Source organism: Canis lupus, chromosome 1, assembly GCF_048164855.1.
Source record: "Canis lupus baileyi chromosome 1, mCanLup2.hap1, whole genome shotgun sequence".
Classification (NCBI taxonomy): domain Eukaryota; kingdom Metazoa; phylum Chordata; class Mammalia; order Carnivora; family Canidae; genus Canis; species Canis lupus.
The window spans coordinates 100769592-100784720 of NC_132838.1; the positions used below are offsets into that span (position 1 = coordinate 100769592).

A 15129-nucleotide genomic window follows, 5' to 3' on the forward strand; every position below is an offset into this window, starting at 1 on the left:
CAATTTGATTTACGTTGCTTTATAAAAACAGAAATGGCAGAATTGATGTCAAGAGCAAAGGTGCCCTCCTACTCTGGCTGTTTTGAATACACATGATTAGCACAAGTCTACCTAGAAGGGAATTTACAGCATGGACTCAAAGCCTTAGCAACGACTGCCCAGGGAAATGCCCAGAAGACTCTCACCAGATTCATCTACTCGTGGTCAGGGAGCTTTTTGAAGAGGAACACAGATGTACAAACACCAAGGGAATGACTACTTGGAGACAAAGCAGACCACGTGGACAGCAGAACTCCGACCCTGAAACCTCTGTGGCAACAAACCCAGGACCTGTTTGTCTTTTTTACCCCTGCAAGTCAATAACCTCCAGGGAGGCCCTCCTCCGACTCCCCATTTCCCTCGCTCCAGTGGGCTCCCACGACAGCCCCTGCCTGTTCTCCTTCGTGTGGTCTTTTTTCCACGACCCACATCTGCTGATGTTAAAACATGACTCAAGAAAATCGTGCAAGATTCACAGGTAAGCATTAAGAGCACTGCTTTGGCTGTGGCTGTTACAACAGAGAAAAGCTTCCGTCACGTGAAGGAAAAAAAGCGAGGCGAAAAATTACCGGTGTGGAGTCACTGCAGCTGTGTTATATAAAAACAAAACCAACTCGGAAAGACACGAAGAGCATCGGCGGCCTGCGTGCATCGCGCCAATGTTTTCCTTCCTCGGTGACCATCCTTCCTCGGACTCAAATCGGCTGCCGCGCGCCTTTTGAAGCGGTGCTCAGCGGCTCCGCCCCCAGAACGCGGCGATGCCGGGGAGGCTGCTCCGGCGGAGGCCACAGCCACAAGCACACGCTTCCGCTCGCGTTCGGGAAACTGAAGCGAACCCTAGTCCCCATCCCCCCACGCTGGGAAAACGGGGCGACAACGGCCAAGCCCCCACAGCCACGCCCCGATCCCCTAGCCCGGAAAAGCGCAGGCCGCAACTTCCGTCCGGGTCCAGAAGTGCGTCACGCGCTGGGCACCGTCACACTACAACTCCCAGGAGCCTCCGCGCCGATTTCCGGGGCCGCCATGTTGGGGCTATAGGTCCGGCCCGCAGCCTGCCCGAGCCCTGCCCGGATGGCGGGCCCCTTGGCTAACCGCTGAACCCTGGGCTCCGGCCTCTTCCGCTCTCGTTCCCTATCCCCCGATTCCCTGCGACAGCGGACGCGCCCTGGGGCGGCGCGGACGCAGCTGGAACTTCTACACCCACCTTGCGGATCTGCAAGTTTTTTCCCTTTGGGCGAGCGCGGGGCGGGGGAAAGCGCGGTCGCTTCCCCCTGAGGCAGCGATTCACCCGATTCCTAGACAATCTTCGAGCCTCCGATTTGCAATCCTTCCTTTGTTCCCGTGGGGTTTTCCCCCTCCCCCTCCCAACTTCCTGACTACAAACCTTGGCTCGTCGGTGGTTTCCTCGGTTTACCGGTTTCACCGACCTCACTGGGGCTGTAAGTCGCTGGCGCGCTATCCGAGAAGTGAGTCAGCTCGGGGTCAGGAGTCGGCCGCGCTGGGTGGGGCCGCCCGCCGCCCCGGACGGGCCCTGGGCGCTCGGGGTTGCCAAACACGCCCGGGGCCGCGCTTTTCATCTTGTATTCCTTTCCTAGTTTTTTTTTTTTTTTTTTTTTTTAGATTTTATTTATTCATGGGAGGCAGAGGGTGAAGCAGGCTCCAAGCAGGGAAGCCCGATGTGGGACTTGATCCCGGGATTCAGAACCATGCCGTGTCAAAGGCAGACGCTCAACCGCAGAGCCACCCAGGCGTCCCTTTTCCTAGGTTTAAAGTGACTTTCTTCTTTGATAAAATTTACAGCGTTGATCTCCCATTGCCGACCTTTTCCCCTAAACTTTCGTATTAATTTCATTTGGGGGCTTGCCCTTCCCAACTCGTTTATATCTGCTGTTGTCGTTAGCATGTAATTCCCTTCCTGTTCCTTAGGACTTCTGGGGGTTCATTTACCTCCAAATTCTTGATTTGAAAGCAAAGTATGTATTCCTTTTTTATTGGAGCTCTCAGAGCTCGAAATTTCCGTGAGAGTAACTCAGGAAGCCAGAGATGGCAATTTCCCAGATTCCCTTGGACCTTGAAAAGTGCCCGATGTGGGATATTGGGGTGCTAGGGGGTAGTTAGCGCTCCCTAGCGGCTCCTTGCTGGGCCACAGGCGCCATTTTGAGCAATAATGCATGACACCTAAAAAATGTATCATGCTCCACAATGCTTTCCAGCTAATTTCTAAAACTTGTTTTTTACTCCTTGTTAATCACAGGTATTACTTAGTACTTTATCTCTTAAGAAAATTAACTGTAGGTTCTTTTTATTCTAATCCATCCCATTATTTCTCCTTTAATCCTGATCAGGTATTTTGTTCTTCCTCTTATCCTTGAGGGCACCAGGGAAATTTCTCAAAATCCTGAACTGAACGCTCATTCAAAAATGTTAACTCTTACCATCTTAAGTTTTAAAGCCTCTATAGGTTTGGATGTTGGGAACCCTGCTGATCCTTGTGGTGCTGAGCGCGCTCAGTGGATCTGCAGCCTGGTTCTCCCTGCTGTAGCAGCCCTTCAGGACAACACATTCTGCAGGGTTATTGTAAAGCACCTACTGGGTACTATGCAAAAAATGAGATGAGCCACAAGCCTGGAAGCCAGTGGGTAAGTGTCATTCTAGGCAGTGTTGACTTCTAAATCTTTCATCCTTTGGACCATCCCCCAAGCCCTCTAAAGTATTCTTTCCTACTGGAAGTAGTCACCCCACTTCACAAAGTGAAAGCAAGTTTTCCAGCTGGCAGAGTCAGAATTGATCTTCAGCTCACTGGAGCGTAGCTGGGACTGACTGATCCACTCATCTGTGTGGAGCTACACAAAATGATCTCTATCAACTGCAGCTCTAAGTACTGATTTTCTTTTCTTTTTTTAAGATTTATTTATTTATTCATGAGAGACCCACAGAGAGACAGAGGCAGAGACAGAGGCAGAGGGAGAAGCAGGCTCCATGCAGGAAGCCCGATGTGGGACTGGATCCGGGGATTCCAGGATCACATCCTGAGCTGAAGGCAGATGCTCAACTGCTAAGCCACTCAGGCATCCCTAAGTACTGGTTTTCAATCCACCAACTGAATGATCTAGGGTGGGGATTTGATCAGTTTAGTCCCCTCACCTGCCAACTATCTATTCAGTGGGTTGTTAAACAAATTCACCAAGCCTTTGGACTAGGGGCTTAATCCTCTGGACCTTAGTTTCCTCTGATTAGATATAGGATGTAAAAAAGAAAGGCTGATGGGAGCTGCTGTTTCTTCCTCCTCTTACAGTTCCTCTCATGTCTCTGCTGCATCCCTTCCAGGATAAGCCATCTCTCAGTGCTCAGAATTCCATAACTAGCCAGCTATACTAGGGCTGTCAGCCCATAAATTCAACAGTGACTAATTAACAGTGACCTTTCATGATCTTGTTGGAGGCCAAAGCCAGGAAGAATGCTTATCTCAGCTCCCCCTATCCCTGTGTACACTCCCCTGTTCCTCTTTCTCCTTGTCCAGAATGCCCTCAGCTCTTCACCCTTTCTCCTCTTCCCATCACTCTTCAGCTCAGCTGGGCACCCTATAGCATCACCTTCTAAGTTTGTTTAGTTTGTTTACCCCACTGACCTGCTGAGGATGTCAACTGGGTCTTGTGCATTCGAATTCCTAAAGCCAGGCCCAAAGGAGGATCTGCCAAAGGTGTTGATCATCTTTACATTAAAGTCTCTGAGCAACAAGAGTTACTTGAAGGCCCCCCAAGACCTGGGCTTTACACACCACAGTCCCACTAAGCAGTAGCGTCCATCCTTCACACAAAGGAAATCCATGCTGAGAGCCTAGAAGCCCTGCCCAGGCCACAATGGGGAACAGAGCAGCTGGGGTCCAAACTCTGCTCCTTTATATCCTTTATATCAAAGGGTGCTTCTCACAGCTGCTATCTTACTATTCCTTAAATGTGCCAGTGTGCCTTGTCTACAGGTATTTGCACTGGCCACACCCCTGCCTGGTAGTCTTTCCTAACATCTTTACCTGGTATCCCTTCACCATCCAGCTCTTGAACCAAAGTTTATCACCTCCTCAGAACTGCCTTCCTGCCCAGTTCTAAACTAGTATTGCCCACCCTTGTCACTCCCCTCTAGCATATTCCATTGTTTCATTTTTTTCTTCAGGTCATTGCCACTTCAAAGTATTTGCTTCATTAATTATCACTCTCTACCTTCTCTATAGCACTGGCCAATGGAATGCTCATTTACGGAAATGTTCTAGATCTACAATGTCCAACATAGTAGCCTTTAGCTGCAGGAGACCAATGATCATCTGAAAGATGGCCAATTCAACTAAGGAACTGAACTAGTTAAGTTCATTTTAGTCCGTTTAAATGTAGTCAGCCACATGCTAGTGGCTGCTCTGGAACAATGTAGGCCCAATGAGACAGGGGCCTGACTATATCCTTTTCAACACTGTGACCCATCCCTGTAACAGTATGTGGCACTTTGGCAGGCTCTCAAGCAGTATTTGTTGACTCAACACAGCTTCAGAGTGACTTGAGTTTTAGCTGTCAGTCTGGATTTTCCCCTATTTCTGTCAAATTAAGAAATCTCCCTATCATTTTAATTGTGTGGGAGGATTGCTATTGCTACAAAGTTCCCTTCTTCCCCTGGAGAGCTTGAGCAGTAGCTGGCAGTGCAGGCCACCAGTAAGAGGACTCCCAGTTTGTACTCCTAGACCAGCCAGGTCAGAGACTTGCATTTCTGCTTCCACTGGTAGAATGGCTACATCAACATTTCTCTAGAAGCTGCTGGCTAGAATGATAGCAGGACTTAAAGGGACTTTATACACTTCTAGCCTTTATAAGCCCTCAAAAAAGAAGTCATAACACTCTACCTCTGAAACTAACGATAAAAAAGCGGGGAAGGGGGCATTGCTTCTATTTACTCTACATCCCACTTAGAATTTTTTCAAATAGAAACTCCTTAACAATTGATTCCTTAACAATCATTTCTTAAATTATTCTTAGATCCCATTTCAAGAACCTATTAACAATCTTTTCTATGTTAAATTCGTTATTCCTGGTATAAGCCAAAGCTGTTAGTCTCCATATTATTTTGTAATTTGTCATACTGATGAACTCTTAAAAACTATTTCAGAGGAGAAGTTTTAAAGTGGTTGATATATAATAATAAGCTACAAATATCTCGTTTTTAATGTTTTTCTCATTTTGCACTTTAGTAATGCTGTGTATACTTTGCAGAATTTGTCAGCATTCCAGCCTGTGTTTTGCCACTGAACTGCTCATGTACCACAGGAATTTTCTTTTAACAAGAAGTTGGAAAATATTCACTGCCCAGGTCAGTAATAGGCAGCTGGCCACTTTATTTTTAAAAGGGTTAATTTTAGTACTTTTCCTGTGACCAATTTTGACAACCATAACTTTTCCAGAAATCTTTCCATTTTATCGTTTGTTCATTCCTAAACTCAACAAGTAATTACTGAGGCATCTGTATTGTGTCATGAACTGGTAACACAACAGGAGATAGCAGTTTCCATTTTATCAGCATGGTTATGGGCAACACTTCTAAAAATGGAAAATTACTCTTCCGTCTAGTTTCTTTCTCAGGAGGCCATCTCAGCCTGTAAGCTTCTACATTCAGTGATAACTGACACATTTGTGTTTGTAATATTAAAAAAAAAGGCATTGATATTATGTGCATTTGCATATCTTCATACATCTTAAACGATATATTTAATAAATATGCATATCCTGGAGACTTCCATATCAGTACATACAGCCGGCTCATTACTGTACAAAGTACTATAATGAAAACTACATGTATTGCTGAATGTGTGACTGCTGTTTCCCTGTGTAGTTTTTTTAACTTGTCTTTTATTTTCCCTCTATTTAATCAAAGTTGATTTTGTATTTTCTCCTTCTGGAACATTAGCTCTTGGGTTCCTTTTTTCTTCTCCATTTCTGGTTCTTTTATTTGAGCTGTATTTATCTTCCCTTTTTTCCGTAGAACTTTTGGAATCAAATGTTTGTTTTCCTTTTTTTTTTTTTTAAGTTTTTATTTAAACAATCTCTACACCCAACATGGGGTTTGAACTCAAGACCCCAAGATCAAGAGTTACTGCTCCTCCTACCAAATCAGCCAAATTGCCCCTATTTTCCTTATTCAATTAAAAAGCATCTTCAGGCCTTGAAATTACCCTGGGGATTACATCTAGACACCAAGCAGAGTGGTTTCCAGATAAAAGAATCAAGATTACATGGGTCCAAAAGAGTAAATATATGAAAGGTGACAGAGAATGTATTCTTCAATAAAGGTTGCATGGTATGTGGCCACATCCTGCTAGGCTAGATTCTTGTCAAATGTTTTGATAATCACTCATGATTCTAAACTTCTGGCCCACTCCCTAGGATGTGAACGTTTAAGAGTTCTTAATTGCATTATGTATCTCAAGATTTCCCCCTTATCGTCCTTTTCCCACCCTCTCACCTCAAAGCCTGATCTTGTCTTCAAAGTCTCCTCTTTGAAGAGGTCTTCTTGTTTTTTAGTTGCTTCAAACATTTATTCACCCAAGTTTCCTGAGCTAGAGATTGAGTCATTGTCTTAGTAATGGGAACCTTATATGGGACACTGAAATAAAGACTGTTCTCATGTTGTTTAATATTTGTTCTAGGTGTTCAGCTCAGATAACAGAACAAGTTGGAAAAAACAAGACCTCTTTTACTATACTTGTATACTTATGTCACCAGTTTTATTCAGAGTTTGCCTTCTGTATGATTATCTGGTATAAAAATAGGATGAGACATTTCATTTTCACTCTTCAGTGTAGTTCTCTCCAGTTTGATTTTTGGCTTGTTGTTCTGTCACGTAAGGTGGGAACTAAGGCTGATTTGCCTGCACAGAATACACTGAGGGAGTGCTTTCATATGAGTCCTCTGATCCTGAGTACAATGAGGACTCCTACTGAAGGGCTTCTTGCCAGCATGTTCTATGCCTCCTGAAGCCTAACACTGATGACATTCTCAGGTGCTTTCCAGTATGACTGTTGTGGTGCTGAGTAAGAGAGCTATGCATGCAACTTTCCCACATTTAATACAACTGGTTTTAGGAGTTTTCTGTGTGTGTCCAGTATGAGCTTTTACAAGCCAGAGTGAATCAGGCCAGAAGCCTTTCCCGCTATGATGATATTCTTCCCTGTTTGAATTCTCAGGTCAAAAAAAGTCATGAGAACTTTCTCCATTTATGGTCTTTCCATGTTTATCTCCCATGTGAGCCTTCCCTTAGTTAAAGGTTGAACTGACAGTAGGCTTCCTCACACTGAACACATTTATGGAGTGTGTTCTTGAACACACTGTTCTTGAATGAATTACCCTTTGTATAAAACAACTGATTTCCTACACCTACTACATGTTTGCTTTGTAGCCTATGTGAGTCCTCTCAGGCTACACAAAGGGTGAAATCTAGAAAAGGATTTCCTTGTCTTCCTCCCCAAAACAGTCTCCTTATAGAGGTTATTTTTCTCTGCTAAAGTTCACACTAAGTTGAGTGTTGCTACATTCATATTTGTAGGGCTCATCTCTCCTGTGTCTTCCTTGACAAGTCAAGAATTAAATATCCTGCAGGCTTTCCTATATTCATGACTTTAAATATAGTGTCTTTACTCCATTGCTTTTCTATGGATTAAATTTAGCTTATGTCAAGTTTTCCACCCAAACCACATATATGGCAGAACTTTCTTGAAAGGACAGAGTTACAGCTAAAGATCTGAATGCCATCAAGTATCTGTTTTCCCAAGTCAGTGCCACCTTAAAGATGGCCATGTCTTATGTGCTTATTACTCAGTATACCTTCAATGGCAGCCAATATCTGTGCTGCATTTTTGCTGTCAGAGGGAGCTGAAGAGCCAGCCATACAAAACGAGTTGCCTCAGAAAGACAACTTTCCACTTAAACCCAGTCCCTTGCATTGGGGAGAGGCACCACTACACCAGTGATGGCAAAGAGACCACTGCTGGAGATGATGCTCTAATCTAATAGTAATAAAGCATGCCATTCCAAACACTTGTCATTCCCAAGTTTCTATGCCCCACTGGGACCTCCTTTTGGAGTCCAGAGAGGTGCATTCCACTGGCTTCACAAACCTCTACTTAAACATCTCTAAGTTCCTTCTCATTCACAAGTCATTAACAGAACCAGTCAAGACATGGGACAGTACCACAGACTATTGAATCTAGGTGAAAGCTATAAGGGAGTTCTTTGTACTATTCACGTAATTCTAAAAATTACTTCAACTGAGTAAAACCAAACAAAACCTCCATTTCTACCCTTCAAAAGTTTATGCCTTTACCAGATTTCCTCATGTCACTGACTAAAGACAAAAATTCAGGAGTAATAATTTTTCTCCTTTATTCTCTTTTTATTTATTTACTTATTCTCTTTTTAAACTAGATGTTGATACAAAAAGAACTTATGTGGCAAACACATACATTATAAATAGTCCTAGGAAATCCCTGAAGCCTTTACCTGTGAAGGATTCTTGGTCACTTTCTTCCCATTACTCACCTGGCCCCAATGAATCCACCTATAAATTGGGATAAGCCCATGCCAGTTTCTCCCCAACCCCTCTGCTACTCAGGCCAGGTGTCATCACCTCCTCCCTAGATGCTACCTACCACAGCTCCAAGCCTGCTTCCATCTGTGCCCCAATATGGCTCAAAAGCACCTGAATTGTACTTGAAACGCCACATCACACACCTGCCTGATAAAAATCAAAACTCTCCTCAAAGTGGAGGCCACATGTGCACTGCCAAACCTAGCCTACATGTCAGTATACCTCAATCACCTCCTCCCAGCCCATTCAGGGATGGATTCCTGAATGTGCCAAGCTGTTCCATGTTCATGGTCATGCCAGATGTTGTCTCTGTACTTGGAAGCTCTCTTTACTACCACTCTTACATGTCTGTAGAATTCTTTTTCTTTGGGAATTGGCTTAAAATTTCACCCCTGCAGTGCCCCCCAACCAGCTCCTCTAGAGTAATTCCCCACTACCTCCCACTTTACATCATGTCCTTTTTCTTCTCAGTGCTTACCACTATTTATCTGTTTACAGATATCTGGGGAACTTGTTTGTAGAAGCCATAATTTATTAGACTACAAGGTCCACAGAGGCAGGGATTATGTTAGGTCTTTGGTTTATTACCAAAGTGCTTAATGTACTACAGGGGACACCAGGACTTCCACAAGTATTTGTGAGGTGTAAAGGGAGGCAGTGGAGGGAAAACCTATAAAAAAGGACTCTGTGACAGAGCAGAGTCCAGCACCTATTACCTCAGGCATAGGTAATAAAGTGTCCTGATAAGCCTCCCTGCACATGGTCTCTTGCTCTGGGACATCATCTCAGAATCTCCTGTCACCTGTTAATAAGCCAGTTCTCCTAGGATGTGCAGAATCACAGGTGCCCCAAATCCCACATGGCAGCTAGGTTCAGGGAACTACTAGATCATCAATAGACTGGAGGGTCTGCCAACACAGGAACTTGGGGCTTGAGCTCCAGGTAGGGTGAGACACAGACCTGCCACAACCAGAGCCACCACCACAGGAAAGGACTTTCGGAGGCTGGATCAAGGGGAAACACCAGGGAAGATACCACAGTGGGTGGATACAAAGTGCTTGTGTTGCTGGGGACCTTCCCAGTGAGGTACAGTTTAGTGACCTGTGCTAATGGTTGGAAAGGTTTTCAACGTAGGGAATGAAAGTAATGAATCTGAATACGGAAAAGAAAAAAACACTAATGCTGAGCCATCAAACTGAGTCTAGAAAAGTGGGGCAGAGAGTCACATAAATGCCAGTCTATGTTGTGGCAAGCAGAAAATCATCACCAAAGATGGGGGACCAGGTGCAGATTTCATAGTTGCATACTGCCAGAGCAGGTAGTTCCAAAGTCACTTGCATTAGAACGCAAAGAACAAAGGGAAGAAAGAGTATCCAAAGTTTTCTTTACAAACTCAGAATACCTGATATAAAAGTTGATAAAAATAATTAAAAAATCCACTCACCTCCCCAACCTAATTTATGAATACTGATGTATTAGTGGATGCCAGCAGCATGTTACAACAAGGGCACTTCTACATTTATTAAGTCACTGTGTTAACTGTTTGAAGGAGATAATTGTGAGGATCACTTTGGGAAGATAATGAGGGAAACCTAGGGCTATTACTGATTTTTCATTTATCAAAAGAGCTAGAGGACTATTTCTTTACCCAAATAAAACTTATTTGAATCAAAGAAGAGTCCAGGATCATGCTCGGCAAAGCCAAGAAACTGTACTATTTAAGTCAGACATTCACTCTTCACACTCTCAGTTTCAGTGTTTTCAAAGTACTAGATGTGATGTCATTATGTAATTAAGCAAAAGAAGTAAAATAATAATAATAATAATACAGCTGCCTCCTCCTTTATACTTGCTGGTAAAATGGCTGCACTAAGAAAATTAATGAGAACCTAATAAGACAACTTTAAGAGAATTTAGCAACCTGACAGTCTCATCTGGACCAACTACGTGAGATTGCAAAGATTAACCTGAGAAGATTAACTGCAACCACAGTGAAAGCCCAACAACACTCAAAAGGCCTGAGTGAGGCAGTGAGGTGAGCAGATTTCTTTGCACACTTGTTAAACTAGACGAACCAATTCTGCATCAAGGAATTCTAAATCCAATCATTATAACAGGATTTTCTCAATGAACCCCTGACAAGCTGATGCTAAGTGTTCATCTGGCAAACCAGGTGGTTGAGAGCAGCTAAGAATTTTTTTTTTAAATAATGAGAGGAACTCCCATTTATCCAGGTTTGTTATAAAACTACCATATGTACAGCAATATGGTGTTTACTCAGACTGAGATCAATGAAGCAGAAGGGACCAAGATGGAGCCCTGCATCCAATGAGGACTGTGGGAATTTAGTCTATGATAAGTGGAAGAATCTAATCAGAAAATGTGCTGAAAGAATTTATGCTCCATGCCATATACACAAACTCCAGATAAGTGCAGCAATTAAACAAAAAAATACAGGAATACAAGAAAGTATAAAATCTGCCACTATGATATGAATAGGAATAAAAAATTTTGTTAGGGAAAAATACCTGAATCATAAAACTTCCTTATGGAGACTAAATTTAAAGGCAGATGGTAACTGTTGGTCTGAGACATTATCAATACTCATAACGAATGCAGAGTTCTCAGCAAAATAACCCACCCAAAAAGACAAAAACCGACAGAAAAAAAAAAGGAAAATATATGAACTCATACAAGAAAAAATATAAACGTAACATAAAAATATATGTTCATGAAGAAAACTTCATGAAGAAAACGTGAACTACACTGAACATACTATCAGATCCGCAAATCTTAAAAAGATCGTTATAAATTGCTGGCAATGAAGCAGAAAAGGAGCTCTCATGTAATTGAGCACCTACATATATTTTAAAGGATTCTAGAAAGCAATCTGTTGCTACCATATTTTTAGATTCTATCTTGGTTGATTCTGAAGTTCTAGTTCAAGAAATTCTACCTACAAAAAACCCAAATGAAATGTGCAAAAAAAAATATGCAACAAAGTTTTCTTCAACAACTTGAACAACCATCAAGAGGAAAGATCAAACGTGAATTACACAGTATCTATTAGAATGAATGAAACAGGCCTATTTGTATTGAGTGTAACACCCCCAAGTCATAAACATACTCATATACATACATATAAACATCTATAAAGAAGTCTGGACAGACATACCAAGCCAGATACTGGTGGATTACATGAAAGAAGAGCAGTAGAACAGATGGAGACCCTACAGCCAACCTGCCAGCTGCAACAAATTCATATTCAACCAAGAGGTACCCCTGACTCAGACCAGAGGAAAACAGTTTCAGCATGTCTGCAGCTACACCCCATCTGGTGTTTTCCCCTGTCCCATCTTTTCTTCTAAGACACCAGTCCCTATCTTAAACAGCCCATCCCTGCCAGGACTCCTGTGGGCCTGGTTCTCACCTGAAAAAGTGTCTTGAGGAATTCCTCTCTCCACGGACCAGAGCGCTTCCTCCTCCTCTAACTGAGATACCACATCTGGCTTGGAAAGCTGATGTTCTGCCCAAGGGAAAAGAGACAGGGCTTGGGGGGTCTGTGTTCCGGAGAAAATGTGTTCCTGCTGTGGCACATGCTGTCCCTGAATTATTCCCTGCAAGGGCATGACTTCTGGTCTATGTCAGTGATGATAACTCAATCCATTCCCTTTATCAACTATTTGCATCCCTGGACTCCCCTGCCACTAAAAGTGGCTGGCCAGCAATGGGATCCAGTTCTGGCCAACAAGGTACAAAGAAAAATATGTCAGCTGGGGGCCTTAGGGACTTTTCTTTCTTGCTAAATATGGTAGGTGTGAAAAGAGAACTAGCCAAAGCTGCCCCCTCCCTTCTTTCTGCCTTGAATACAAACATGATGCTGGGTGCCACAGCCATGCAGCCACTAACCTAAGAGTGGAAAAGTTCATACTAATCACAAAGAAATGGAAGGGATCAGTCTTCAGTGACACTCCTGAATTCTTGGGACACCGACCCCACATACTATGGAATTCTTGTTACATAAATGAGCATCCACTACTGTCTGAAAACATCCGTGACAGACCTACCTCCATAGGATTCAAGGACTGTGGGGGGTGGACTAGGTGGCTTCAGAAGTCACATAAAGTTACCTTTCCCTCCAGGTACAAATTAAAGCCTTTTCCCTCAAGCTCTGGAGCCTTTACAATTTCACTCTCATCCTTGCAATCTGAGCCCAAGCAGACACACACTTCAGAGGCACCACATTCGTGCTGCAAAGCGCAGATCTTTATTGACATGGAGGCCATCCTTACCCACTGAGACCAGGTTCCTGTAGTTTTCCAGCATCACCTCCCTGTACAGGGACTTCTGTTGGAGGTCCAGTAGTCCCCATTCCTCTGAAGTAAAACCCAGGATCACATCTTCAAAGGTCACTGGTTCCTAAAACCCACAGGTTTCTGTTCAGCCATGGTCTGTCGTCACCTACACTGACAGGAGGGGGAAGGCTGACCCAGCACATGAAGGCACAGTCTACAAGATGACCCGAGCATTCCAGGTGTCTCACGTGTTCCTGCGTTTGTCTGAAACTGAGCAAACCCAAGCCTGACCCTGTTCAGGTCACAGCAAGGAGGACAACACATGAGGCCAGACAGGGCTCTTCCTTCTCTGAAGACCTCTCCGTTTATTAACTTGGGGATTCCAATACTGGTATCAGTGGTTATACCTCCTAAAGAATTCCCTGTAAGCTGAATCATCACACTCAACCGTTCAGCCCCCACCCCACTGCCTGTGCTGCCTCTACTTCCTTCACATGTCAAGGACCCATCCTCCTGTTTTATCTTAATGACTGAGCTCACTTCCCCTTTAGCTTTGATGCCAAAGTAGCTACTGAAATCTAAATATGAGCCTACTCCCTGATTAAACCTATCAATGCCTATCCTCTATATAAAGGATAAATCAGAATCCCCCAGAACCTGACCTGTATTCTAACCATTCCTTTGGAAAGCTAAGCAACCTGAGATTCATCTGTCCAGCAGGGTCTCTCATTCCCAGCCAGTCTCTCAATCCTCCCCAAAATGCTCGGGGCCTGAAGACATCTCGAGGGAAGGTGACATCTCACTATCATCCGGCCACCCCCACCCCCAAATCCAGGGGTAGATTCAGAAACTCAAAGAAGCCTCTACTCACATGGAACCAGGCTGTCGGAAGCCCGGAGGCCATACCTCCTTCTCGACGTATCTCGTGGGAGGAGGCAGTCCTGAGAAGGTTGAATTTGGGAGGCAGGAGGAGTGTGAGGGCTACGCAGAGGGGCAACCCCTCCTTTACCCAGCAGCGACCCGACCAAAGTGAACTGACAAGTCCACCCCCAACCTAGAAAAACGCACTGAAAGGTTCGTCTCCCCCTCCTCCCCGACACCTGGAGGGCAGGTTTCCCCCTACTGGAGAGAAGGCCGTCCTCACAGCTTTCTCACCTGGAGGGAGTTACTTCCCTGTCCAGTCCGCACGCGCCCGCTACAGGTAAGCCCGATTTAAGCCCCACGCCCGGAGGGGGTTGTTTTCCCTGTGGGCCCCGAGTCCCCGACCACACCGCCCCTTCCGGCCCCGCGGCGGGAAGACAGCAGGCAAGACCGGCCTCCGGCTACTGAGCTTGGCCGAGAGGAGACTGGGGCTGCACACCCCGAAGAGTGCCTCCGCGATGGATCCGCACAGCCCCCGACGGGAGCAGATTTCGCGCCACACTCACCCAGCGCGCGGCGCACAATGGCGACCGTCGGCCCGCGGCGAAATGCGTCAGCGCGTCGGCCCGGACTACAACTCCCAGCCACCCCTACGGCATACCCGCTCGACCTCTCCCTGGCGGCGGCCATCTTGGAGGGCCATCTCGGATGGCCCGCGAAGACCGGGCTGCCCAGAAGAGGGCCTTAGCTGGCGACCTTCGGTGGTCCAGCTGGGTTGGGGGAGGGCTCGAGTCGGATACACTACGTCGCGGTGTATCAACACTTTTCCAGTCAGTGGCCCAGGCCAGGACCGAGTCGTGCACCGCCACGAGGGCGACCACTCGTGGGACGAACCGGAAGTTGGGTAGGGAAGGAGCGCAGAAGGGGGTAGGCCGGAAGTTGATTACAGCTGGGTGGGGTGTTGGCGAGAAGGTTTACTACGTCCCAGCGCGGAGGAGGAAGAGCGGGCAGGGCCCGGAAGCGTAGAAGGTTGGGGCTAACTGCTACTCCTACCCAATGTGGAGGAAGGAGGGGCGGGAACAAGGCGGGCAGGAAGCGTCTAGGGGGCGGAGCTAATGTCCCGCCAAGCTGGGGGAGGAGGGACGGGAGGGTAGTGTGGGGGTGGAGCTAAAGTCCACTGAAGTTCTGGGAAGAGGCACTGAGAGGATGGACGGAAGAGAGTGGGGGCGGTGCTGAATGTGGATCTGTGTCTGAACGGAGGGGGCGGGGTTGGGGAGGGCAGGAAGTGTGCCGGAGGCGGGTCTAAGATCAGCCC

The 15129-nt window shown here is 45.5% G+C and overlaps 1 protein-coding gene and 1 long non-coding RNA gene across 16 annotated transcripts in view; one reads left to right on the top strand and one right to left on the bottom strand.

Annotated features, from left to right (window-relative positions):
- Positions 1 to 14814, bottom strand: part of ZNF274 (zinc finger protein 274) — a 30708-nt gene extending 15894 nt beyond the window's left edge. For 6 of the 12 annotated variants that reach the window (XR_012010970.1, XR_012010768.1, XR_012010593.1 and 3 more), the window contains exons 1-4: positions 14381 to 14814; positions 13825 to 13894; positions 12951 to 13077; positions 12089 to 12184 (exon numbers count right to left, since the gene is read on the bottom strand). Coding sequence is in view for 5 of the 12 variants with exons in the window: in XM_072778225.1 (XP_072634326.1) it covers positions 12089 to 12184; positions 12951 to 13077; positions 13825 to 13857 (256 nt within the window). In the remaining 7 variants the exon portion in view is untranslated. Of the gene's footprint in view, positions 1 to 608; positions 1798 to 12088; positions 12185 to 12950; positions 13246 to 13824; positions 13895 to 14380 lie in introns of those variants that run through there. The other 6 variants (XM_072779870.1, XM_072779082.1, XM_072782200.1 and 3 more) reach the window with 4 other exon arrangements.
- LOC140630701 (uncharacterized) lies at positions 1030 to 6858 on the top strand. 4 transcript variants are annotated; one of them, XR_012028474.1, is made up of 5 exons: positions 1032 to 1505; positions 1660 to 2678; positions 4268 to 4393; positions 5270 to 5388; positions 6722 to 6858. It is a non-coding gene; the product is annotated as an uncharacterized lncRNA (long non-coding RNA). The 4 variants fall into 4 exon arrangements; XR_012028466.1 differs by having other exon boundaries at positions 1030 to 1505; positions 4268 to 5388; XR_012028430.1 differs by lacking the exon at positions 4268 to 4393 and having other exon boundaries at positions 1033 to 1505; positions 5292 to 5388.
- Positions 14815 to 15129: the final 315 nt, after the last annotated feature.